This window comes from Piliocolobus tephrosceles, chromosome 6 (assembly GCF_002776525.5).
Source record: "Piliocolobus tephrosceles isolate RC106 chromosome 6, ASM277652v3, whole genome shotgun sequence".
NCBI lineage: Eukaryota > Metazoa > Chordata > Mammalia > Primates > Cercopithecidae > Piliocolobus > Piliocolobus tephrosceles.
Window position 1 is genome coordinate 35,420,783 of NC_045439.1, and position 27,455 is coordinate 35,448,237.

At 36.9% G+C, this 27,455-nt stretch overlaps 1 protein-coding gene across 8 annotated transcripts in view; it reads right to left on the minus strand.

Moving 5' to 3' along the window:
* Positions 1-669: 669 nt before the first annotated feature.
* PCNX1 (pecanex 1) overlaps positions 670-27,455 on the minus strand; it is a 215,261-nt gene continuing 188,475 nt past the window's right edge. For 4 of the 8 annotated variants that reach the window (XM_023182929.2, XM_023182971.2, XM_023182937.2 and 1 more), the window contains 6 exons: positions 22,035-22,265; positions 20,555-20,829; positions 18,752-18,957; positions 15,172-15,614; positions 14,612-14,752; positions 8,841-14,411 (listed from right to left, as the gene is read on the minus strand). In XM_023182929.2, the coding sequence (XP_023038697.1) occupies positions 14,271-14,411; positions 14,612-14,752; positions 15,172-15,614; positions 18,752-18,957; positions 20,555-20,829; positions 22,035-22,265 (1,437 nt within the window). In that variant the 3' untranslated portion in view covers positions 8,841-14,270. Of the gene's footprint in view, positions 1,677-4,879; positions 5,756-6,213; positions 6,337-8,840; positions 14,412-14,611; positions 14,753-15,171; positions 15,615-18,751; positions 18,958-20,554; positions 20,830-22,034; positions 22,266-27,455 lie in introns of those variants that run through there. The other 4 variants (XR_002724629.3, XR_002724630.2, XM_023182956.2 and 1 more) reach the window with 4 other exon arrangements.

A 27,455-nucleotide genomic window follows, 5' to 3' on the forward strand; every position in this document is an offset into this window, starting at 1 on the left:
TGGGTGGTTTTCAGTAGCTAAACCATTTAACTTTTCCAAACACTCATCCCACCAAACTCAGGAAAAACACAAATTTCACTCCCTTCTTACCTGAAACCTATTTCAGTCCTTTGGTTACCAGTGGAGATTTTATTTCATTTAGAATGAATGGAAAGGTTAAGCTAGGGCTGGAAAAGCACCCTGCATTGGCTAAATCCTCTCTCTGCTATTGCTGCAGCTATAACTCCCCAGGGGGTCATGTCTGAAATGGAGGAGAGTCAGTAAGACCTTAGGCCAGGCTGGGCCTGGTGGCTCACACCTGTAATCCCAGCACTTTGGGAGGCTGAGGTGGGCGGATCACGAGGTCAGGAGATCGAGACCATCCTGGCTAACACAGTGAAACCCTGTCTCTACTAAAAATACAAAAACAATTGCCAGGCATAGTGGCACGCACCTGTAAAAGACCATCCTGGCGAACACAGTGAAACCCCGTCTCTACTAAAAATACAAAAACAATTGCCAGGCGTAGTGGCACACACCTGTAATCCCAACTACTCACGAGGCTGAGGCAGAAGAATTGCTTGAGCCTGGGAGGCGGAGGTTGCAGTGAGCCGAGATAGACTCTGTCTCCAAAAAAAAAAAAAAAAGAAGACCTTAGGCCAGGAAAGTCACTGCCCAGACATGTGAACAGGAAAAAACTCACTGTACTGTAACAAAAAACACTGATTTCGAAATCCCAAGTAATGTGACTCTGTCATCTAACCAGAGCCTGCAAGAGTACAAAATGTTGGTCAGATCCTGTGTGTGTCTCACTGGTCTAGACATCTCTGCTTTACCTGAGGTGCCTGGCCTACCTCTATGATACATTTTGGGCTGGATAGGACACAAACTTCAGATAGCTGTGATGCCCACACCCACTTCTGAGGCCACTGATCTTGTTTTCCCTCAGCTCCTATTATTCTAGTGGATTGGTTTGTACTACAAAACCCTGTGCACTCCTCTCACTACTCTAACCCTCCAATAGTGGCTGGGTACAATCTGTAGGCTAGTTAGCAACTGAGGCATGGCTGAACCTGAAATGAAAGAATATAGCAAGTAAAGTCAAGGCAAAGGCAAATCAAAGCTTAAGTAATTAGATGTTATAATAGATGGGTGAGGATGCCAATTGACATCAAGAAAAGACTTGACAAAAGGTTAGCTTGTTTCAGATCAATGCTTCAATCAAAAATAATGAGGAAAGCTGTACAAAGCATAAAAATATACTTGAAGGGATTGGAGTGCTACCACAGTAACTAACACTTTAGGGGCCAAGAACCCAGAAAGAAGGGAAGCCCAGAGAGAGAAGAGTGGTATTTGGTGTTGTAACAGAACTGTCAGGTTTGTATGTCTGTGGGGCAACAACAGATCAATATTACACTGACAACAGGGACTGCAGCAACATTGGAGTTTAATAATCCAAGGCCACTGGATGAGAAAATGGTGGGGAGTTCTCAAGCCGTGAATCTGTTTCCTTGAGAGGTTCTGGGCAAGTGTTTTTAAGGGGACGGTGGAGGACAACAGGCTGGAAAATTGGGGCTGTTGATTGGTCCTGGTAAAGAGATGAAATCATAGAATAGGCAAACTATTCTTCCATGAGTCAGCTTCTTCCTGGGCCCTTCAGACCAGCTGGTGTCGGCAGTTTCCTTGGTATGCAAAACCTAAAGGAGAAATTCTTAGATTTTATCTATAGAAGAAAGTCTTGTGACAAGGCCTACATTATCCTGGGGTACTAAGCACTGACTAGCTACAAGAAAGTGGGCCAAAGGGCAAGTTGGCTTAATGATTACTGCTGATTGTACTGCAAACCTAGTTGAATTTTATTTTCTCCCTTAATCAATTTTATAAAGTTTTCTTGGGGATGGTTTCAGTGCCACATCTGCCAATTTGAAAGCAGGGGCTGAGAAGCTGAGCAGTGATTTTGGACTCTCACAAGGCTGGGGTGTTTGTAATTACAATTCAGGACCTGCCAAAGATGAAACCCAGTCTTAAAGTTTGGATATCTAAAGGGCTACAGCCTAGGAGTAAAGGTGAAACAGATCAGTTCTCAGAAGGCTGAAGACCGTCTTCCAAACAGCTCATTCCCTTATTTCCTACCTTGTTTGTCAGAAGTAAGAGTAGATAATCTTGAGGAAGATTATAACATATACAGCCTCAATTATGTACAGATTTTCATATACAGCGTCTGGCATTCAATCAGAAATACACAAGCAAACAAAAGACAAAACAGAACCAAGAGGGGAAAAAAAAACAGATAACAGAAGCAGAATCACAGGAGACCCAGATGTTGGAATTATCACGTATGAGCTTTAACTGTAGTTAGTATGTTTAATAAATTAAATAGTGAGCAAGAATATCAGCAGGTAACTGAAAATATATTAAAGAATCAAATGCAAAATCTGGAACTGAAACATACACAAATTAAAATTAACAACTCAATAGATCAGTTTAGCAGAATATTAGATATAGATGATGAAAGAAAAATAAAAACTGGAGGATATGTAGAATAAAATATTTAAACTAAATATGGAAAGACAAAAGATAGGAAATTCAGAAAACAACATGAGATAAGGGACATGGTTAAAAGGTGTAATATATGTGTTTAAATGTGGTGTGAGAGGAGGAGAGAAAAATAATATGGCAGAAGGAATATTTGAAGAGATAATGGCCAAGATTCAAGAGATAATTAAAAAAGCTCTGGCAAGATAAATACAAAGAAATCTACACACAGGCACTATATGGAAAGCTATTAAAAATCAAAGACAAAAATAATTGGAGGATTAAAAATACATTGCCCTTAAAGGAGCAACAAGACTAAAAAAACCATGAAAGGTAGAAGACAATGGAATGATTCCTTTGAACTGCAGAAAGAAAATAACTGCCAAGCCAAATCTCTGTATCTCACAAAAACCTTCAAAAATGAAAACAAAAAGACATTTTCACAGTAAGAAAAAGAAAAACACAAGGAATTTGTCACCAGCAGACCAAGAAATGGTAAAGGGAGTTCTTCAGGTAGAAGAAATATAATTCCAAAGAAACCACAAAGGTACAGAAAGGGTTAAATAACAATGGGAAGAATAGGCTGGGCGCAGTGGCTCATGCCTACAATCCCAGCACTTTGGGAGACTGAGGCGGGCGGAACACCTGAGGTCAGGAGTTCGAGACCAGCCTGGCCAACATGGTGAAACCCCGACTCTCTTAAAAATACAAAATTTACCTGGGTGTGGTGGTGTGCTTGTAATCCCAGCTACTCGGGAGGCTGAGGCAGGTGAATCACTTGAATCCAGGAGGTGGAGGTTGCACTGAGCTGAGATCATGCCACTGCACTCCAGCCTGGGCAACAAGAGCAAAACTCAGTCTCAAAAAAAATAAATAACAAATAAATAAATACGTGGGCAAATATAAATATATATTAAATAATATATTTAAAGTTTAAAATATACAGAGTTACAAATGCAAGACAAAACAGTACAAAAGATGGAAAGGGAGTAATGTAGTTAAAGGTTCAAAGGCTCTTACATAGTTCAGGAAGTGTTAAAGTACTCAGTAGACAAGTTGTAATTTTGATGACTACTAAAAGAACAGTAAAAATATGTACAAGTAATATGCAAAGGGAGGGACATACTAAAGCAAATGATTTATTCCAAAAATGTGATGAGAGATATGCACACAAAAATGGGACAAACAGGATACAGTAAGATGGTAAATTTAAGCTAAAAATATCAATAATTATCTTAAATATAAATGAACTAAATACTCCATTTAAAAGACAAAGATTGGCCGGCAGGTGGCTGATGCCTGTAATCCCAGCACTTTGGGAGGCCAAGGCAGGTGGATCACCTGGGGTCAGGAGTTCAAGACCAGCCTGGCCAACATGGTGAAACCCTGTCTCTATTAAAAATACAAAAATTAGCCGGGTGTGGTGGTGCGCACCTGTAATCCCAGCTACTCAGGAGACTGAGTCAGGAGAATTGCTTGAACACCGGAGGCAGAGACTGCAGTGAGCCAAGGGGGAAAAAAAAAAAAAAGATTGTCAACAAGATCAAAAATCCTAACTATATGGTGGTTTATACCGGGCGCAGTGGCTCATGCCTGTAATCCCAGCACTTTGGGAAGCCAAGACAGGTGGATCATGAGGTCAGGAGATCAAGACCATCCTGGCTAACATGGGGAAAGCCCCTCTCTACTAAAAATACCAAAAATTAGCGGGCGCCTGTAGTCCCAGCTACTCAGGAGTCTGAGGCAGGAGAATGGTGTGAACCCGGGAGGTGGAGCTTTGCAGTGAGCCGAGATTGTGCCACTGCACTCCAGCCTGGGCGACAGAGCAAGACTCCGTCTCAAAAACAAACAAACAAAAAAGGCATACCTTACATATAAAGCTACAGAAGTTGAAAGTAAAATGACAAAGCTATCCTATATAAACCTGATATAGCTATACTAACACCAGACAAACTAACTTTAGGGCAAGAAGTATTACTAGAGGAGAAGAGGGCATTTCATATTAAAGGGGACACTCTATAAAAAAAACTTCCAAATTTATATGTATCTAATAACACAGTCTCAAATATATAAATCATAAATTGATGAGTAACAAATGTAGAACTATAGACTTTTCCCAAAAAGTCTATAATATGCAGCATCTGAATAACATAACAAAACTGAATTGATATATATATAAAAAATATATAAGGCTATCATTGCAGAACATGCATTTTTCCTCAATTGCCAATTGCAACATTTACTAAAATTGACAACATACTGAGCCAAAAAGCAAGGCTAGCAAGTTCCAAAGAATTAATATCATACAGTTTATCTGACTACAGTTAAGTAATAACTAGAAAATAATCTCTAGAAAATCATCCAATATTTGGCAACTAACAAACATGAGTCTAATTAATCCATGGGTCAAAGAAGAATTCATAATGGAAATTAAATAATAGTTGAACTGATTAGTTTAAAAAAAGACATATCAAAACTTGTCTAATGCAGCTAAAGCCAACGCTTAAAGAGAAATTTATAACCTTAAAATGTATACAATAGAAAAGAACAAAAGCTGAAAACCAAAGAACTGAGTGTCCATCTCGAGAAGCTAGAAAAATAACTAAATAAGAAAACAGAAGGAATAATTATAAATGCAAAAATGAATAAAGTAAAACAAACAAAACCAAAAATGATCAACATAACCAAAAATTGGTTCTTTGAGAAGGCAAAAATAAGCAGTATCAGGAATGAAAAAGGGGACATATCTATAGCTGTTACAGAAATACTGAGTTACTTTATGTCAATAAATTTGAAAATGAAAATGAGATGGACATATTCTTGTAACAGTGACTCTCACAGCATAGTTTATAGTCCTCTGGGAGTGTTCAAGGCTGTCTTAGATAATCAAGGAGGTCAAAATTATTTTTATCATACTACTAACATATCACCTTCCCTTTTATTAAGTGTATTAACATTTGTAATAATTGTGCAAAAGCAGCGGTAAAACTGCGTAATTTGTCAGAGCCAATCATGGCAAGTCTATTTCTCTTGCCAGTGATTGGCTTAGAAAACCAGGGCATAGGAACAAATTAAGGATCTTGTATATGTCAAATGTTATATTGACGAGACGCAAGAAGAAACACCCTGTAGCTTTGGAGAAGTTTTTCCTTTCAAGAAAGGTAACTGGAAGTAGTTTTTTCCTTTCTGGATGATGATGTGTGTGGAATGCAGCCCAGAACTACAGGCAACTGTCTCTCACCTGAAAAGGAAGCGGGCACACAGAGGTTGGAGCTGAGAAAATTACAGATACACAGAGCTGAAGTAACATGAATAATCCAATCCTGAAAGCTCAGTTTCATTTTTCAGTGAGCTAATTTTCTGTTCCAGAAACTTTAAGTTTTTGCTTTCTTGAAATTGTTAACAACCCAATTAAATTAACATTATAGAATTCACTGCTTAAATAAATGCTGTTTCATAGTGCAAATGTAGAAAAGGAGTCTCTCAAATTTACAAGCTAGACAAATTTTTCTCTAAACAAAGGTGCACCTTAGACATTTGTACTACACTGTAGAGTTACCACTGCAACATTTGTGGAATTTTGTATTATTAATTGGTATACAACTGAGAAGTGGTGTGTGATGCATTATTGAGTAAACTCATTAGCAGTACAGCCGACGCTTTAAAAAACACAGGTTTGAACTGCATGGGGCAACTTACATGTGAATTTTCTTCCGTCTCTGCCATACTTGACAGTAAGACCAACTCTTCCTCTTTCTCCTCAGCCTATTCAATGTGAAGGCGATGAGGATGAAGACTTTTATGATGATCCACTTCCACTTACTGAATAGTAAATATATTATGATTAACATTTTCTTTTCTCTAGCTTACATTATTGTAAGAATACAGTATATAATACATATAACATACAATCAATCAACTGTTTATTGGTAAGAGTTTCAATCAACAGTAGGCTATTAATAGTGTGAAACTGAAAGAGCTAATTCTTCCAGATGAATCCCAAGTGGCTAATTGGCCCTGGATTTAAAATGGAGCCAAGCAGCCATTTGCTGACTGGGATCACACAGAAACTCTAAGTTCCCTGACAACCCATACCTTTTTATCTTTGGAACTATCAGAGCTCACCTGAGCCAACCAATCAAGGCTCCACTGTATTGACCAGTCGGAACTGAGCAAGTTTCAATTCTTCATTTGCATAAAAGGACCTGATTGGGAACCTTGGGTAGGAACTTTTGCTATAAAACCTCAGTCTTGGGCCTGGCGCAGGGCTCATGCCTGTAATCCCAGCAGTTTGGGAGACTGCCTGGGCAGATCACCTGAGGTGGGGAATTCGAGATCAGCCTGACCAACATGGAGAAACCCCGTTTGTAATAAAAATACAAAAATTAGCCAGGCGTGGTGGTGCATGCCTGTAATCCCAGCTACTCGGGAGGTTGAGGCAGGAGAATCGCTTGAATCTGGGAGGCAGAGGTTGTGGTGAGCTGAGATCGTGCCATTGCACCCCAGCCTGGGCAACAATAGTGAAACTCCGTCTCAAAAAATAAAAATAAAAAAAAAAAAAACACCCCAGTCTTCCCTTTGTTCTCTGGGACGTACCTCCATTTTACACCAAACGCTGCATCTCCCCAGTTTGCAAACTGTTCACTGAAATAAAGTCTCTTTCCAGAAGTCAAAAGTTATACGCGGATTTTCAACTGTGCCAGGTGTTGGCACCCCTAATCTCTGCGTTGTTCAAGGGTCAACTCTATTACAAACACACAGAGACACTATTGGGTATCTGGTTAAGTTCAGTGCTACCCTGGGATGCCGACTTTATATGACAAAGACAGGTCAAGAATATTTGCTTTAAGATGAGGCCAGAGAAGTGTAGTATTTTTATATAGGCCAGTTGCTTCTGCATCCATAAACAGTGCTCTCAGAAGAAAAAAGGAACCTCGGACTAAAAGATGACGTCTCCCTTTTGGCATGGTTCACTAGGCACTGAAACTGAACGGAATCTTTAAAAGTTTCACAGACAAGGTAGATTCATCTCGTTATTTGCTGTTAATGCTTATCTTGAGAAATTGCAAAGCAACCTAGGGATCCTCTTGCACTAAATTACATTTTCCCAAGGATGAAGCTTAATTATATTCAGTCGCTTGGATAAGCACATATGGAGGAGGAATTTTTTTTTTTTTTTTTTTTTTTTGAGACAGCATCTCGCTTTGTCACCCAGGCTGGAGTGCAGTGGCTTGATCTCAGCTCACTGCAACCTTCGCCTCCTGGCGGAGTGATCTTCCCACCTCAGCCTCCCAAGTACCTGGGACTACAGGCACACACGACCGTGCTCGGCTAATTTTCAAATTTCTCTGTAGAAAAGGGGTCTCTATTGCCCAGACTGAGAATATTTTATGTAAGTGCTGATTAAATACCCAGGAAGCCACCATTCTGTCATGCCCTTAACTTCACCAAGTGTTGCTGTTCACTCTACCCCAGGGGAAAACACACCTAACATGGCAAGATTCATTGGCTACAGTTCAGCAAAACATTCTTGGATCCTTTAGGAGGAAAAATCTTACATAAACTGCACTTTAAGAATAAGGTTGTGTAGGATCTGGATTTAAAAAGAAAAAAAAAAAAGAATAAGGAAGAAGTTTTATGGGAGCTAAATTTCATGTCAATAGCCCTTTGAATCTCTGGCTTTACAATGAATGCAACTTATCCAGGGAATGCTTCTCTGGAAAGTTGTGTTTTATGCCACTGTGACCCTAGAAGAAAGATACCTAATTATTTGGACTCTGATGCAAAAGGCATATAATCTGTATCCTGCTGGTTCTGGTTCTTACTAATAGTTAAAATGATGCATTAAAGGATTATAAGTGATTTAATCAAGAATATGTCTATTCTCATTTTAAATTAGCTTGCATTTTCTTTAAGTATTATATGTGAAATCACTGGGTTATTACACATTGCAAATATACCAACAAGTTTGTACCTGCCTGATTTTGAAGACCATGATCCAAATGTTCTTTCCATTTTGTATTGTAATTTAGTCTGTGATTGAACACACACATTTTTATCCTACATGTTCCATCTAATATTGTTAATATGTAACATCCATATAAATTCAGAAGATACAAACTACAACCCTGTACTAAGAAAAGTGTGAAACAGACTATCTTTTAACATGAAGTATGATGTATGCTTTTGATCTATCATAAGCTGAAGCACGTGTTTACAGGCCAAAGCTTGTTTAAAATTATTTCAGAACCAGGTGTGAACATGCCATACAGAACTTAATATAGTGTATTCTAATTTTTCTCAATTTGACAAAAAATGGACAGAAGGCAAAATGAAAAAAAATTTATTTCCTCAGTGTTTTATCCACTGTCAATACTGTATTTTTGATGCAATATATTTGCCAAAAAAACTCAGCCTTTATTTTCCATTTTAAACAACTACAATATTTACAAGCTGTTCAGAATAACACTCAGACACACACACACTCACAGACACACGTAAGTACATATGTCCTTATCTCTGGTTTATACTGAATGCTGGTAAAGGCCATGAACTTTCCAGAGGCCATGATCAGAAAAGGAAAACCCATTTTCCTTTCTTACATTCACTTTCCTAGAATCATTTTCAATATTCCTCCTTCCATTTCCTCATGCTGAGCTCATTGCCAGACTTGTATAGGGTTAATCAGTTTTTACATTTTACTTTTACTTAAACTACAAGCTTTTAAAAAGCATAAGCAGACATGATCCCCCCACCCATTTCTATTATTTTGGTTGTAGAATCAAGCTTCATATATAAAAAGTCTTGTTCAATCACAAGTACACTAAACCCAAGAGTCATCTGGAGCAGCCATCTTATGCTCTATTACTACTCTGCTCTGAATTCCGGGGCACCACCTCATTGTGCAGGTAACACCCAGGAATTCATCCCCATCACAGTGTTAGATGACCTTTGTTCCTTTCTAGCTTGGCTCCACTGAATCATAAATTGTCAGGTACAGAGCTGAGGCATAAGAAAAAAGGTGTAACCCTATATAATAGGTATAAGTCTTAGAACAGAGTTGTCATATAACTTTGTGGTGACGATCAGCTCTAGTTCCACCAAACAATGTGAGGCTGATTCCACAAAATGGCAGATAATGAAGTTCAACTCACAAATAGAAGTTATTTATCTTAATTCGGAAAGAGTATGTGGCTTGTAGGCAATAAAGATAAATTGTTATACATAATTCTTGACAGATGACTCTGGTGAGGTGATTCAAAGAAGAAAATATACTTCTGTTTCAAGCACTTACTCCACTCATATCCTACCTGATTTATTTGTATAATAATTAATTCCTTTCCAATTGCAATTCTTCCTAGACATTTAACAAGTAAAAATAAGACGGACTGGGTGCACATCAACCAAATTAAGAAAAAAAAGATAAATGAAGAAAAGGATTGGCTTTTTAATACTTATTTTTAAAAAGCCACATTCAATGCAATATTAGAATTATGCTGTCCCAATGCATGGTAGTATGTAATTTTCTTCTTCCTCAACACCAATAAAGCAATATTCACGTAAGACTGAAAGAGAATGTCTAAAGTCCATTAGCAAGTTCCATGTACCACATAAGGCTTGACTGACGTTATTCTCTCCACTAATCTTTGAATTAAAGGAAAAGCCTCTAGAATAAAAAGGGACATTTTATACCTTATCTAAACCATGTATCCTATCAAAAGAGAAAATTAACTGGGTCTGTTTCCAAAGTAACTTTATATGATTACATTACACAGAAAAAGAATACAAATGAATAATGAGGACTTAAAAAAAACAAACACACACCCCAGAAAAGGCTTTGTCCATATTCATGAAAAATTAATTAAAATAAATATACATGAAATTAACAATCTGGACAGCAGTTTATAGTTAAGTAGCTAGTAAATACAAGTTCAAAGAATTCTGACAAAATCATTATTACCTTTTTCTCAAGTCACATATTTATTTAGGCGGAAAGATGCTTGAAAGCTAGCTATACGAAAAGGACATTTTTAGACACTGGGTGAATCTTCAGCTTAAAAGGCCCAGTGCTGGATGAATGACTCACAACAGCAATCCACCAAATGCAGAGCTGCTAAGCAGAGGCAGAAGGATGCTACTCAGAAGCACAGAGGAATTTATCAAGGCTAAGCTAACCTTGCTGAAAAATGTGAGGCTGAGTTTCATATTTTGGTATGTGATCGAAAAATAAACTCATTCAGAAAGAAAAACACATCTTCTTAATGGGTTTCCTACACAAAAACTTATATTTTCATTGCCTGATATTTAGTATACAGAGTAATTTTCCACATCTCACTTAGGATACAAATATTGTCTGACTACTTCTGTTTTAATAATTAGAAGTATTTCAGATATACTTGAAATATTTTCCAAAATACTTCAAATCTAATAGAAATAGATTATCATCCTCCAGTAACAAAGTCAAAGAAGGCAGAACACTGGTTAAGTTTGTCCACCCATTTCCTAAAAGGTAATCTCTTAAAAAATATACATACAGCCTCACCACTTACTCCTCCAAGTTCCTTAAATATCAACATCTTATGTTAATCTAGATTCTTGGAAAAATTAAAGTTCTTTACCAAAAGTCAACATTAAAGTTTTATCCAGTGTTGAAACTGGTGAAAAAGAAAGTTCATACCAAGGTATAAGTTGGAAGATTAACTAAAAGCTTAGTTAGGAGTTAAAAAATGTTTTTTTGCCACTGAATGAAAGAAATAAAGGAAAAAAAGGCAACAATTTATAACTCATTCCATGATTACCTTTCTCTCAAAAGAGGAGGTGGGAGAAGAATTACACAAGATAAAACAAAGATTTCAATCGTACAATTCCATTAAAAGGAAATGAATAAAAAAGCTAGTATTTTAGTTACATCTTTTAACTTTCAAATTATGGAAATCAAAGCATTGGCAATTTATAAGCTAAAGACATTAATGTTTGCTGAAGTCTTGGACATAACTGAAAAGAGTTAAGCAGAGAATCTAAACGAGTCACTTACTATTCTCTGGGGGGTGAGGGGTGAGGCAGGAACAAGAATTTACGATCAATTTAGTTAACGCAAGTATGTTTATTTCCATATAATAATTTAGATGAAATTATTCTTAAGAAATGAATCTTTCTTCCATTAAAACCATTTCCCCGATGCAATTACTAGAAAAGTATTACGATTTTTAAAAGATTGTCGGTTTTAGACTCTTAAGAAAAACAACAGGGCTTCTCTCAGGTTCCTAATTTATAAACTCACTAAAGAATTATATGTTAACAAAATTCAACTTGTTTTGAGAAAAATATGTATCAATTGTTAACCAAAATCAAAACCCAACATATATGTTCCATATAAAATCTAGTCTTGCATTTGAAATCTGACTTTTCAGAGTATGTGATGTGCTTAAATTTTTTTTTGGAGGAGGGGCTAGAAATTAAAACATTCTAGCCCTTCTGATTAAATCATGTAAAGGTCAGATTTTTTTTCTGTGTGGGAAAATGAATTATCTTCCATCTAAGATTGAAAAGGCTCTACTTATCTCTTATCTAGGGAATGACCATGAAAAGATCCTATTCACTTCAGAAAGGGAACAAGCAGCAGGGAACATAGTTCCTTTCAGAAGATTTTAAAAATATATGTATATAGAGAAATAGATTATAAATTCAGTTTCAGAAAAAAACCTTCCAAAACCAAAAACAACACTAAACTTTGATGGCATACTGTAGATCTGCCAAAATGAGGCAAATGCAGAATATAATGACAGTATCAGAAAAATACATTTTTAAATGGTCAATTTAGAAAGGGCACCTTTGTATAAAGGTTCAGTAAATCATTTCGCAAGTATTTTTAAACAGTAAATTTTGTGAAGTGTGAAGTCTATGGAAATGTCAACACAAGGCACATTAGGTTCTGGATGACCACAGAAGTTAAAATTAGAAAAAGGAAAATAAATAGGTTTTAAAGTGGAAATGCAGTAAGATTTGTATGTTCACTATTTACTTTCTTAGTTTTCATTCCTTCTACTGTAATGTTATGCTATAATGTGAGATCTACATCAGAATTAGTAGGAAAAACAGCTTCTCTCTTCTGTCACCTCCACAAAAGATACTTTAAATCTGTACTGTCTAATAGAGTAACCACTACTTACATGTAGCTACTGAGTACTTGAAATATGGCTAATGACCTATGATGAAATAGTAATACTTTGACTATACTGGATTAAACAAAATGTGTCATTAAAATTAATTTTACCTGTTTCTTTCAATGTTCTGTTCACAAGGGGTAGAAAGATGGCTGCTCCTAAATGCTCAGAGGAGATGTACAATTTTCTTTGGAATTTCACACCAAAAGGGAAAATTTTAATCAAGGATTTAAAAAAATGCTAGAAGTGCCAAATTAAATCTAAATTGAAGTTCCCATATTGCCCAATTGTAAATATGAGTAATATATTTCCCTGAATATACACTTTAAAAACAAAATAAAATTTAAGTTATGACACAACATATGAATTAAGTCAATTTCACAGTTATAAATATTTCAATTTACAGCTACACACTATAAATTACAAGAAATAAAATTCAAGTAACAGAGAAAGAAGAGGGGAAAAATAAAAAGCAAAATTATTAAAGAAGGATTTAATAACAATAACTGCACCATTTGGATAATTTTATTTGAAAAAAATTTTACTTGATTAACTGAACTGCATGTGAATAACTTCAAGAGCTAGAAACTCATAAATAAAAGGCAATCGAGCCTTTCTTTAAATTCCTGGACATTCATCTGCTTCTTAAATAAAAGTGTTTTCTTCCCAGAAGCACGCCCAGCAGAGCTTGCCCTGGTGGAGAGAAGCAGAGCACATGGGCTCCTCTGAGATGTAGACACAGGAGCTGGCAGTGGTGTTCACATGACCGATCCGCTGACTATTGGCTCTGGGCAATGTCAATGATGAAGCTATGTATATCTTGAGATTCCATATTCACTTTAAAGAAAATATGCAATGTCCTGGCATGAAGCACACACTACTAACAGAAAAATGGGCAGCACAGTTCCTGCTACCTATGTTTATAAGGAAAGGGAAGGGGCTAATCCCAAAGGCAATTTAAATAATGGTATTTTATTTTTATATATAAATAAATGTTCTGAGAAATCTCAGACTTTAGTGCATTGCTGTAAAAAATTAGTGCAGTTTTTTCATTAAAGTTTTTAGCGCTCAAGGAATTAAGATAAATCTATGTCTGTTCATAGTCTCTTTCACTGTACATTAAACTTTTATACTGCTATAGGTCAAACGGAACATTTCTACACTGGTCTGTTTTTAAAAATTAAGGTAAATGAATTTCATGTTCTATGACAAAACATGGCAATTATTTTTGGCAAAGAAATTAGAAAAATATGAGATCATAGTTTAGAAATGAAGAGTTTGTTGATTTAAAGCATAGGCAATGCGTAGGAAAAACTTTTTTTAAGGATGTATTTTAACAGAACTTTATCCTTCATGCAAAATGTTTTCTCGGCAGCTAACTTAAAAAAATATTTCAGCTTTATTTGGGGATGGAGAGAGTGACAGGAGTCAGGGTGAGGGGCAAAGAAGAGGCGCTTAACCAAGCTCATTCTGTTTTCAGTCTCTCCCACATAGGATCAAAGTGATACTTGCAGGCATCTTCTGCTCGCTCCTCTCTTTTTCCAATGCCTTGGAATTGAGAGGGAAAAAGAAATGTCTTTATAAAACACTGGCTCACACTTCAGCCCCAAGTTCTAGTACCCCAGTTTCAATTACAGTCACATATTTATCATCAATCTGGACCAGAAGTACTGCCTTGTCGATGTGGGATCTAGTACCTGGATCTCTGCTGCAAGGCACCCATCGGTGAATCACCTAATGATTTAGAATAAAACAAGAAGTTAGTGCTGGAGACCTGGAATATACTCACCAACTCTTACCCCCACCTAGGATTAGTAGTAGCAATTTTGTCTGAAAATCATACATAAGTATAAATCAGCTAGAACTATGCATCCAAGTGAGACGGACTTCAAAAAAGGCAGAGTCCGAGACTGCTAGCTTGTAAAAGAACTTACATGGCCTTCCATGCCCTCCTGCGGACTCCAGTCTTTCCAGCTATTTCTCCCAGCTTTTAACCGAAGTCCTTCATCAGGCCACTGTAGCTCTTTCCTTTTAGATAGGTTGATCCCTTCCAGAATTTGACTGGGATCTACAATCTACATGGTAAATAAAAACATTTCCAATTCTTTTTTTTCTTGATGATGAAAAATTACATAATCTCAAACAAAATGTTTTTCACAGGACTCTGTGTCTCAAGTTATTTTTTAAATTCCTATAATGAAATAAAAAAAAAAAATCTTAAGAGCTACCTTTTGAATTCTTTTCAGTCTCTGGTAGACCTCACTGCAATGGCCATGTGACAATGGCTGAACAAGGAACATGTATCACCACCACAAAAACCATTTGCTTTCAGCTTTTAAGTTTGAAGCAATTTTTCCCCAACATTCAAAAATATTCTAGTCTTGAGACAAAGTGAGATAAGGTGTGTTTTCACAAGAGTCCTTCATTCAACAAATAAGAAATAAAAACAAATAAGCAACAAAAACAGCACAAGACCACCCCTGGGCTTACTTACTTGGACTCTGTAAATCACTTCTCCCTTTCTGGCGTGTGAATTATTGGCAGGACTTAAGGTGTTGCCTGGCTGTGCATCAGTGGCACTGCTCTGACCTCCCTCTGTTGCAAGAAAGCCCACGAGAGTGTGATGTTTGCAGGCTGGGATGCTTTGGCTGGAGCTGCTGGAGGAAGGGAGGCCGTGCTGCACACAGGCCAGGCCACTCTGACCTGAGGGTTCCATTTGGTTCACCATCGACAGTCGGGATTGGATGGATGATGGCAAGTTTCGAAGCGATATCTGACTAGTGGAAGAGCGCCGACAAGGCACAAACCCAGTGGTGGACATCCGGAGGGATGAATGCCGGCTGCTGTAGCAGTAGGAAGACTGGCTGGCTACTGAGGCCCGGGCAGGAGACTGCCTGACCAGGCCCGATTGCACAGAGTGAGAGCTGTGGCTAGTGCCTAGGAAGAGAAACAGCAGCGCTCACTCAGAGTAGAATGACTCAGACACAATACTTTTTTGCAGCTTCTAAGACTTTCTCCCCTAAGCAATTAATTGGTGAATTGATAGAATTTAATGTTTATGCCTAAAACTTTTAAAGTTAAGAAAAGAAATATGTATCTGAGATCTGTTTTCTTCTGTGGTTTTTGTAATATATTTTTTTTTATTTGCTGAAGTTTTTTAAAGTTCAAATTCTGGGGCATACGAAAGACATAATTAATAATTAATTATTTTACAGCAAATATCAGGACTTAAGGTTGGAATAAATCCTAAAATATGTTTCACAGAAATATTTTAAAAGAACAAGAATACTTCCATAATATATCAGAAATGAAATATCTCACAGAAATGAGAAGGTCAGAAGGATTTACTAAGAAATACTGCATTATCTCACTTGTGGAATCTGAAAAACCCAAACTCACAGAAGCAGAGAGCAGAATGGTGGTTGCTAGGGGCTGGGGAAGAGGAGGTGTTGATCAAAGGATCAAAATTCCAGTAAGTCAAGAGGAACAAGCTCTGGAGGTCTACTGTACAGCCCGGGGACTAGAGTTAATAATAATGTGTTGTATGCTTCAAAATTGCTGAGTAGCTCTAAAATGTTCTTACCACAAAGAAATAAGTATATGAAGTGATGGATATGTTAACTAGCTTAATTTAATCATTTCACAATATATTCACATATCAAAACATGATGTTGTATACCATAAATATATATAATTTTTGCCAGTTAAAAAAGAAATATTTATTAAGGCCCTACTATGTGGCAAGCTCTATAACTACTATTTTTCAAAGTATAGTATTACTGCCCTTTCAACTTCTACCAAGGAAAAGCTACACTGCCTATAGAGAGACAGTGAATACCATGCACTACTAAATAGGAATGATCAGTGGCACTGAAAAGCAGGTTCTTCTGCCTTTTTCAAGTGGCTTGATATGATTCTTCAGACTTGTCTTTTTCTTGACTCATAAGAGTAATGTAAAATTAATTACATTGCAAATATAGTTAAGAGCTCATCAAGGTAAGAACAAAAAGTACATTTAAAGAACACTGAAAGTTTTAGGTTTTCACTCAGAAGCAAAAAACGAACATCCAAAATGTTGATCTAACAGGTCCCTTCACTTGAATCCCATTGGAATATATATTTAAATTTAATAAATGTCTTTAAATTTAAGTAAATGTCTTAGAACTTTATCTGATTCATGTGAAGCAGTCAGGGGGGCAGTCGGGGAGAGGATCAACTTCTCCATCTGGCTGGATCAACTGCCCAGCCATAGGGAGACAGTTGAGACCTTATTCCTTCTGCACACCAGGTGTATTACAGATCTCATGTCAAAGGGAAATTAATAAAAGCATACTTTGAGGGCCTAGGGACAGGGAAAATTTTCTTAATTAGGACATAAAAAGTACTAATGACAAAATAAATGATTAGTAAGTTGTTTTCACTAAAATTAAGGACTTCTTATGAGAAGAAGGCAAGTAACTCTTCACAGTAGGAGAATGAAAAGACAAGGGACAGCATGGGAAAAGATATTTGTGGTACAGAAAACTGAAAGAGCTCAAATCCAGAATATAAAACACAAATCAATAAGAAAAAGGTAACCAAATAGAAAAATAGGCAAAAGATGTAACTAGGCACTTTAGAAAGAGGAGCTGCTGATAAATTCATTAAAAACTTCCATTCTTAGGTATCAGAGTAATGCAAATTAAAAGAATAAAATTAAAGACCACCCCTTCTCCGCCACCCTGGAGCAAGCCTGGAGAAAGCAAGAGCAAAGGCAGGAATTGACAATCTTCAAACTTACTAATCATTTATTTTGTCATTAGTACTTTTTATGTGCTAATTAAGAAAACTGTCCCTGTCCCTAGGCCCTCAAAGTATGCTTTTATTAATTGCCCTTTGACATGAGATCTACAGTCCACCCGGTGTGCAGAAGGAATAAGGTCTCAACTGTCTCCATATGGTTAAAAACAAAACAAAACCTTTCTGGAAAGATTTTTGGCATTATATATCAAGAGTCTTATTCTCATAAGCTTTGGCCTAGTGATTTCATTTTTAAAGTCTCTGACCTATGAAAACAATAAATGATCACAAAGACTTATATACAAAGATTATTACAACATTATGTTAGAAGAAAAACCAAGTCATTGTCCAACAGGGGAGAAGTTAATTATAATAGTTAAATATTGTTAGCTTTTAAAAATTATATTTTCAGCTGGGCGTGGTGGCTCATGCCTGTAATCTCAGTACTTTGGGAGGCTAAGGCGGGCAGATCACAAGGTCAGGAGACCGAGACCATTCTGGCTAACATGTTGAAACCCCGTCTCTACTAAAAATACAAAAAAAAAAAAAAATTAGCTGGGCATGGTGGCATGCACATGTAGGCCTGGCATGCACCTGCAGGCCCAGCTACTCAGGAGGCTGAGGCAGGAGAATGGTGTGAACCCAGGAGGCGGAGCCTGCAGTGAGCCGAGATTGTACCACTGCACTCCAGCCTGGGCAACAGACTGAGACTCCGTCTCAAAAAATAAAAAATAATAAAAATAAAAATAAAAATTATATTTTCAAAGAATCCTTAATATACTAAAATGTTTACATTGAATTACCAAGTTTTAAAAGTACATATACAAATAAATATATATTTTTATATATATAAAATAGTATGAACAAATGGAATAATGTACAACTTGGAATAAAAAAATTCTATTTCTGGGCTGGGCATGATGGCTTATGCCTGTAATCCCAGCACTTTGGGAGGCCGAAGCGGGCGGATCACGAGGTCAGGAGATCGAGACCATCCTGGCTAACATGGTGAAACCCTGTCTCTATTAAAATTCAAAAAATTAGCTGGGCGTGGTAGCAGACGCCTGTAGTTCAAGCTACTCGGGAGGCTGAGGCAGGAGAATGGCGTGAACCTAGGAGGCAGAGCTTGCAGCAAGCCGAGATTGTGCCACTGCACTCCAGCTGGGCACCAAAGCAAGACTCCGTTTCAAAAAAAAAATTCTATTTTTGAATTTCCAAGTAGATCACATATATATACTAATCAGCCTCTATGGCTAAGAAGCTAACATTAGACATATAAATTTGTTTCATATTACCTAGTGTTGGAGGATAAGATATGACAGGTGGGTGGAGTCCAGTTCCTGATCCCTGCCCAGGATTTCCAGTGCTTCCCTGGGACACGTTGCTGTGGGGATCATTGGCAGTAGTTGCATTGTTACCAGTGCAGGAAGTCCCGCCTCCAGTATCAGAATCTTCAATATTGCCACCACTGTTACATCCAGCTCCGCAACCTTTCCTAAGCCTAGGAACAAATACCAAAGTAGGAAGCATTATCCCAATATCACTTCAAAATGGGTATTTTATTCTTTTTCCAGCTATTCTGAACTGCTAATGCTACTAATGTTCACCTTTTAAAGTCTTTATGGTGCAATCAATATTAGGAACAAAAAAACTCATTACGTTTTCAAAGAATGGCTTAATTAAGAACTACACCCATCATATTCACTGCCTCAAATCTTTTATAAACTCTATTATCTGTCCTGCACCATAATAAAGAACTGTATATAACTCAGTTGTACCATTAAGATCATAGCTGAAAATGGAATTTTTTTTTTTGGGTGGGGGGGGGCAGAGTCTTGCTCTGTCACCAGGCTGGAGTGCAGTGGTGCAATCTCAGCTCACTGCAACCTCCACCTCCCGGTTCAAACGATTCTCCTGCCTCAGCCTCCTGAGTAGCTGGGACTAGAGGTGCCCGCTACCATGCCCAGCTAATTTTTGTATTTTTAATAGAGACGGTGTTTCATCATGTTAGCCAGGATGGTCTCGATCTCTTGACCTTGTGATCTGCCCGCCTCAGTCTCCCAAAGTGCTGGGATTACAGGCGTGAGCCACCGCGCCACCCCAGGCCTGGAAACAGAATTCTTACCAGTGCCAGTGTCTGTTCAGTGACTCTGAAGTATGTAACCCCTGAAAACCTAATTCATTTACACTGTTAATATACTGCACTTGAAGAGAGGTGCTGAAATCATTTTTTCCTATTTTTAAAAAATGGAGAGTGACTAAGCAAACAAGGACAATTGGGCACTCCATCTCTATGGCATTTGTCTTAGGGGGAAAGAATCTCTTTAAGGTAATTCCAGCATATTGGATCTTTTTTGGAAAGAAAATTTCTTTGAACACTCCCCTGGCTTATATTGTGCCTTCTGTTTGGGCAGAGGTTGAACATTTGAGAGTTTGCTAATTTAATTGCCAGATTTAGTTTTCTTAAGCTATATTTAAGAATCTGAACAACGCTTATGTTCTGCAATATTTCTTCATCATATAAACTATGATGTTCCTACACCAGACATCATAATTTACTAGACAAAAAAAAGAGAAAAAACATCATGTGAATATCTGAAAACACTGTAGATTTCAGATCTGAGTGAGAATGTATTGTTAAAAAGGCAGTAGTATCTCTGCATTGCCATCAAGTCTCAATGTGTACAGAGTGCCCCCCCTAGTGTTGGAACAGAACGGTAAATCAGAAAAAGTAATCAACTTGCATGCTATGTTTTTCTCTTAATTTCCCATTTGTATAGAACAAATATCCAAATATTCTAATAGTGGTAATATACAATAGAAAGTTAAAAAAAATTAAACAAATAAAGGGAATTTTCCAAGATTCTACCAAGTAATAGAGCAATGGTTTTTAAACCACAGTTATACATCATATTTACTTAATAAGATTTTGAAGGTAAGAATGCTCAGATTCTACTTCTTGAAGTTCAGAAATAATGGGTTCATATTATACCATGGCATTTGTCCTTTCTTCTACAAGCTTCCCAGGTGATGCACACTGCCTAGATTAACAGGGTCAGGAATACACCAGCACTGCATAATGCAACCCCTTGGCTCACCTGTGCCAGGTTGACACTATGAAGCTCCTGATATTTCCCAAGCTGATAGGACCCCCAAGAATGTCTTTAAGCTGTTCGTGGCTATCAGAGTAAGAAGTTGTCAGGGGTGAGACAAAGATTGGGTAGCCAATAGGTTGATCACAGGATGAGTTTATCATGTTTCTCAGGGCTTGCTTTGCATTTTGGATGCTACCTCTCTCTGGGTTACGGTTACGTAGAAAAACAAGCTCCTGCTGTTGCCCTGCCCAAAGACCTCGGACACATTCCTTATTCACCTGAAAACCAGAACACAAGGGAATTAGGTTAAGGGGCCAAGAATAAAATTCACAGAAACAGAAGAGCAAAAATGGGAGGAATACAAAAGACATTATGATAACCAGTTGTGAAAAGCAGGGAACAAATATAAGTAGGTCACGTTTAAATAGGAGGTAATCAATTTCCCTTTGTCATTAGCAGATTGCTAAATAATAAGTATCTACAGAGCTCTTTCTTCATGCTCTGCCTTTAAAGTATCAAGTAAAATGAAGTCAATTTAGTTTTTTAAATTGGCAGAGCACTGATAAATAGGACAACAGATATCTTTTATAGAAATGAGAGATAAATATTTAGAGTTGAAACAATGTTTATGACATTTGTGGGTTGATTAATGTAAATTAAAAAAATAAATAACTATAAACTATCAAAATTTCAGAAATTAAATGTCTTAAAGCCCTGAGATGTTTAAAAAAACAAACAAGGAAAAGTTAGAATGAACTATTTAACTTCTGATCTCTATTAAGTACATGGTATGCTATCATTTTGCAACCTAGGAATCATATTACATTAGCAATAGGGTGCTGACTTTTTAAAAAGAAATGCTGCTCAAATTGCATATATAAAAGATACAAGACCTGCCATTTAATGGATAAAAGACTGTCAAAACTGAAATAACCAAAAATGTTAAGGCTTTATGGCACATGAGAAACTTTCAGAGGAAAAAATAAAGTACTGAAAAAAATAAGTCAAATCAAGTGCTCATAAACAAGAAAGACTAATGTAATATGGTCATTACATTTTTTTTTTCTGTGAAAAAACTTTAAATCACTTTTTAAAAGTTTACATAAAGGCTGGGAGCGGTGGCTCACACCTGTAATTGTACAGCTTTGGGAGGCTGAGTCAGGTGGATCACTTGAGCCCAGAAGTGTGAGACCAGCCTGGGCAACATGGCAAAACCCCATCTCTACAAAAAACACAAAAATTAGCTGGACATGGTGGTACATGCCTGTAGTCCCAGCTTCTCGATAGGCTGAGGTGGAGGATCACCTGAGCCGAGGGAGGTCAAGAGCCTGCAGTTAGTCATGATCATGCCACTGCATTCCAGCCTGGGCCACAAAGTGAGACACTGTCTTAAAAAAAATAAAAATAAAAAATAAAATAAATGTTTAAATCAAGTTATTCAACTTTTAATTTTTGGACACAAATAAATACCTCAAACACTTACTTTAATGACCCTGAAGCTCAGGTAGCGTCTGTTGAGCATGATGATTTTATACTCATTGGTGCCGTCATCCATGACATGCCGCAGAGCAAGCAAAGAGGGAGAGTTGGCAAGTACTGCACTCCGCCACGCAGGGTCCCCTTCATGGGCTATTACGAGGTTTTTCTCATGAGATACTATGGCTTCATACAGCACAGCAGGGTCATCATATTCATCTGGAGAAGTAAAATGATCCTAAATACAAAAAAAAAATATAAATTTTTAAAGGAAAATAAGAGAACGGATAACTTCTACAGTTACTAAGTGAAAGTTCTTAAAAACTAGTTTAATATGAATACTTCAACACATGTTAATATTAGAGATAAATTATAAATTCTCAATCATAACTGAGTTAGGAATTAGCTCATTACTGCTATAATATTTTGGTAAATTCCTCAATCCAACCTTCTCCTCTAAGTTCTAGATGAATAAATATCATTTCTGGTTTTCATGTGTTTTGTTTTTCTCTTTCAAGTTGGTTTTTCATATCTTTGCTCATGTTTTTTTTTCTGTTGAAGGATTACATCACTATTAGCCAAGGGAGGCTAAAACTATATAAAAGGTCTCTATATTGTATTTATTTTTAACTAGATATTTTTTGTATAAAGTCATATCTCTAAAATGGGTTCTAATATACTACTTTATCCTGCCTCTCACCTAGTTAAGATACAGCTCCAATCTATGAGCTTTGAGCACAGATCTGGGGTCCTAGTCCTAGAGAAGTTGGTAAAGTTTTCTCTGAAAAGCCTCTTGGTCTTAATAACTACTCATTCATTTGATAGTTATTCAGTATTTACCATGTACAAGACTCTATGGCAGGCAGCACAGATGAAACAAAGAAGATATGAAATCTCCCTATTATAAAACCCACACATTAACAGGGACAGGACATATACTGAAATAACCGTAACATAAATCTGCAGTTTTGAAATGGTATATTAAAGAAATGTAAATATTATAGGCTGCTTTCATATTTTTATAGTTGGGAGGTTGACAAATTTCTGTATCCAGGTAAAGTAATCCATTTGCACTCAAGTCAACTGACCAGAATTTGTGCTATGTGAAAGGAGAAGAGAGAGAGTAAGAGATCTATCTTAAGGATAGAGCCTGTTAGCTGGGGGGTTGAGATATGTGAGATAATACTGTACACATAAATAATGCTTCACAACATAAAATGTTCTATACTATTTCACTGGACTCTTACCACAATCTTGTCAAGTAGGTTGAGTTGATAATACCTGTATTTTCGATGTTTAAAAACTGAAGCTTAAAGATGCTTAATTGCTTCCTAAGTTTAGGAAGTTAGTAAATGCCAGGCAGAAGATTTTGGACCTTGAAGACTGGTATTCTGGAATAACTCAGTCAGACAAAATAAAGAAAAAAGAATAAAAGAAATGAACAGAGTCTTTGAGGAATATGGGATTATGTAAAGCAACCAAACTTACCAATTAATGACATTCCTGAGAGGAGGTGGAAAAGTAAACAACCTGAAAAACATGTTTGAGGGAATAACTCAAGAGCATTTCTCTAATCTTGCTAGAAAGGTAGACATCCAGGTACAAGAAATCTGAGAACAGCTGTGAGATACTATACAAAATGAACATAACCAGGCATACAGTCACCAGGGTGTCCAAGGTCAACACTAAAGAAAAATTCTTAAAGATCAGATCACATACAAAGGGAACGCCATCAGGTTAATAGTAAACTTCTCAGAAGAAACTTTAAAAGCCAGAAGAGATTGGTGCCTGTTTTCAGCATTCTTAAAGAAATTTCAACCAAGAATTGCATATCCTGCCAAACTAAGCTTCATAACTAAAGGAGAAATAAAATCTTTTCCAGACAAACAAGTGCTAAGGAAATTTGTTACCACTTGACCAGCCTTATGAGAGATCCTTAAGGGAGCTCTAAACATGGAAGCAAATAATACCTGCTACCACAAAAACACACTTAAGAACACAGCCCACAGACCCTATAAAGCAACCACACAGTAGAACTATGAAGTAACTAGCTAACAACTTCATGATAGGACCAAAACCTCATGTATCAATATTAACCTTGAATGTAAATGGTCTAAACACCCCACTTAAAAGACACAGAGTTGCAAGGTGGATTAAAAAAAAAAAGATCCATTTGTCTGGTGTCTTCAAGAGACCCATCTCACATGCAATGACACTCATAGGCGCAAAGTAAAGGGGTGGAGAAAGATTTGTCATGCAAACAAACAAAACAAAAGAGCAGGGGTCACTATTCCTACATCAGATAAAACAGATTTTAACAACAGTAAAAATGGACACAAAAGGTCATTACATAATGACAGAGGGTTCAATTTAACAAGAAGATATAACTATCTTACATATATATGCACCCAACATTGAAGCACCCATATTCATAAAACAAGGTTTTCTCGGCCTACAAAAAGACTTAGCTACAATAGTAATAGTAGGGGACTTCAATACCCCACTGACAGTGTTAGATCATTAAGGCAAAAAACTAACAAAGAAATTCTGGACTTAAATTTGACACTTGGCCAACTGAATCTAATAGAAATCTACAGAATACTCTACCCATCAACCACAGACTACACATTATTTTTATCTGCACACAGAACATACCCTATGACTGACCACATGCCTGGCCATAAAGCAAGTTTCAATACATTTTAAAAATCAAAATAAAAGTAACCATACTCTTGGACCACAGTGGAATAAAAACAGAAATCAATACCAAGAAGATCTCTCAAAACCACACAATTACATGGGAATTAAACAACTTTCTTGTGAATGACTTTTGCATAAAAAAATGAAGTTAAAGCAGAAATTAAAAAAATTATTTGAAATAAATGAAAACAGAGATACAACATGCCAAAATCTCCAGGATGCAGCATCTATGACAAACCTACAGCCATCATACTGAATGGGCAAAAGCTGGAAGCATCTCCCTTGAGAACCAGAACAAAACAAGGATGTCCACTCTCACCACTCCTATTCAACACAGTACCAGAAGTCCTACCCATAGCAATCAGACAGGGGGCAAAAAAAAAAGGCAACCAAATCAGAAAATAAGTCAAAGTATCTCTCTTTGCTGCTGATATGATTCTATACCTAGAGAAGCGAGAAGACTCTGCCAAAAGGCTCCTGGAACTGATAAATGACTTCAATCAAGTTTCAGCATACAAAATCAGCATACTAAAATCAGCAGCATTTCTATTAATCAATAATATTCAAGCCGAGAACCTGGAACTGTTGACTTCAATCGAATTTCAGCATACAAAATCAGTGTACTAAAATCAGTAGCATTTCTATTAATCAATAATATTCAAGCCGAGAACCAAATCAATAATGGAATCCCATCTACAATGCATTCACACACACACACACACACACACACACACGAATACATCTAACCAAGGAGGTGAAAGATCTCTACAAAGAGAACTACAAAACAGTGCTGAAGGAAATCAGATGTGACACAAATGGAAAAACATTCCATGCTTATGGACTGGATGAATCAATACTGTTAAAATGACCATACTGCCCAAGGCAATCTACAGCTTTAATGCCACTCCTATCAAGCTACCAATGTAATTTTTCACAGAATTAGAAAAAGCTTCTAAAATTATATAGAACCAAAAACGGAGCCTGAACAGTCAAAACAATTATAAGTAAAAAGAACAAAGCCAGAGGTATCACATTACCTGACTTCAAATTATAAGGCTACGGTGACCAAAATAGCACCTTACTGGTAAAAGACAGACACACAGACCAATGGAACAGAATGAAGAACCCAGAAATAAAGCTGTACACCCACAGCCATCTGAGCTTCAACAAAGTTGTGAAAAAATACGCAACAGAGAAAGGACTCCCTATTCAATAAACAGTGCTAGGGTAGCTGGCTAGCCACATGCAGAACAATGAAACCAGACTCCTACCTTTTACCATATACAAATATTAACACAAGATGGAATGGATTAAAGATTTAAATGTAAGACCTTAAAATATAAGAATCCTAGAAGACAATCTAGAAAACACCAGGATGGACATCAGCTTTGGGAAATAATTTATGACTAAGTCCTAAAAGCAATTGCAACAAAACCAAAAACTGACAAGTGAGACTTAATTAAACTGAAGAGCTTCTGCACAGGAAAACAAGCTGTCAACAGAGTAAACTGACAACCTACAGGATGGGAGAAACTATTCACAAACTATGCATCCAACAAAGGTCTAATGCCCAGAATCTATAAAGAACTTAATTCAACAAGCAAAAAACAACCCCATTAAAAAGTGGGCAAAAGACAAGAACAGATTACTTCTCAAAATAAGACATACAAGCAGCAAACAAATGTGAAAAAAATGCTCAACAACATGAATCATCAAAGAAATGCAAATCAAAACCACCATCTCACACCAGTCAGAAAGACTATTATTAAAAAGTCAAAAAACAAGAGAGGCTGGCAAAGCTGAGGAGAAAAGGGAATGCTTATACACTGTTGAAATGCAAGTTAGTTCAGTCACTGTGGAACGCAGTTGGAGACTTCTCAAAGAAACATAACTACCATTTGACCCAGCAATCCCGTTACTGGGTATAAATCCAAAAGAAAATAAATTGTTCTACCAAAAATACACCTACACTCTTATGTTCATTGCAACACTATCCACAATACCAAAGATGCAGAATCAACCTAGGTCCTCATCAATGGTAAATCTGACAAAGGAAATAAGGTACATATACACCATGGACTACTATGCAGCCATAAAAAAGATGTAAGTCACTTCCCTTTGCAGCAATATGGATGTGGATGGAGGCCATTATCCTAAGCAAATTAGGATAATTCTTAGAAGGTTCCTCTCTTCTAGGAATTGCCTTTAGCTAATGGAGCTACCTGGGTAGGAAACACCAGTGTTTCCTACCAGTGTGGGGGGTGGGGAGGGGTACATCCTTCTCTGTATGGGGTGAGAAGTAAGGAAGTACACAGCATAACTTTTGGAGATACTGCTAACTCCAGAGCTGCTTCTAGAATCCAGCTAAGGCTAGAATTCAGCTAAAACACATTTTGCTGAGCTGCTTCCCTTTTTCCATCCCACTTCTAACACTTCTTTACCAACATTTCTCGAGTGCACCCCTCAATTAATCTCTTGCACAAGAATCTTGGACTCTAACCTGTTTTTAGACCACTTGATCTAAGATAGCATTCATAATATACTGATAAGCAGTTCTTAACTTCTGTATATCATACACCAACTCTCCTAATTTTTATTTTAAATACTGAGTTCATATTTTCCTATACAAGCAGACAGTCAGATGTTATATGATGTACTATCTTTTAGCAAATAGTTGTACTAGGAAAGGAATGCCATCTTTGTAGAGTAGTATTTTTACAATTACTTG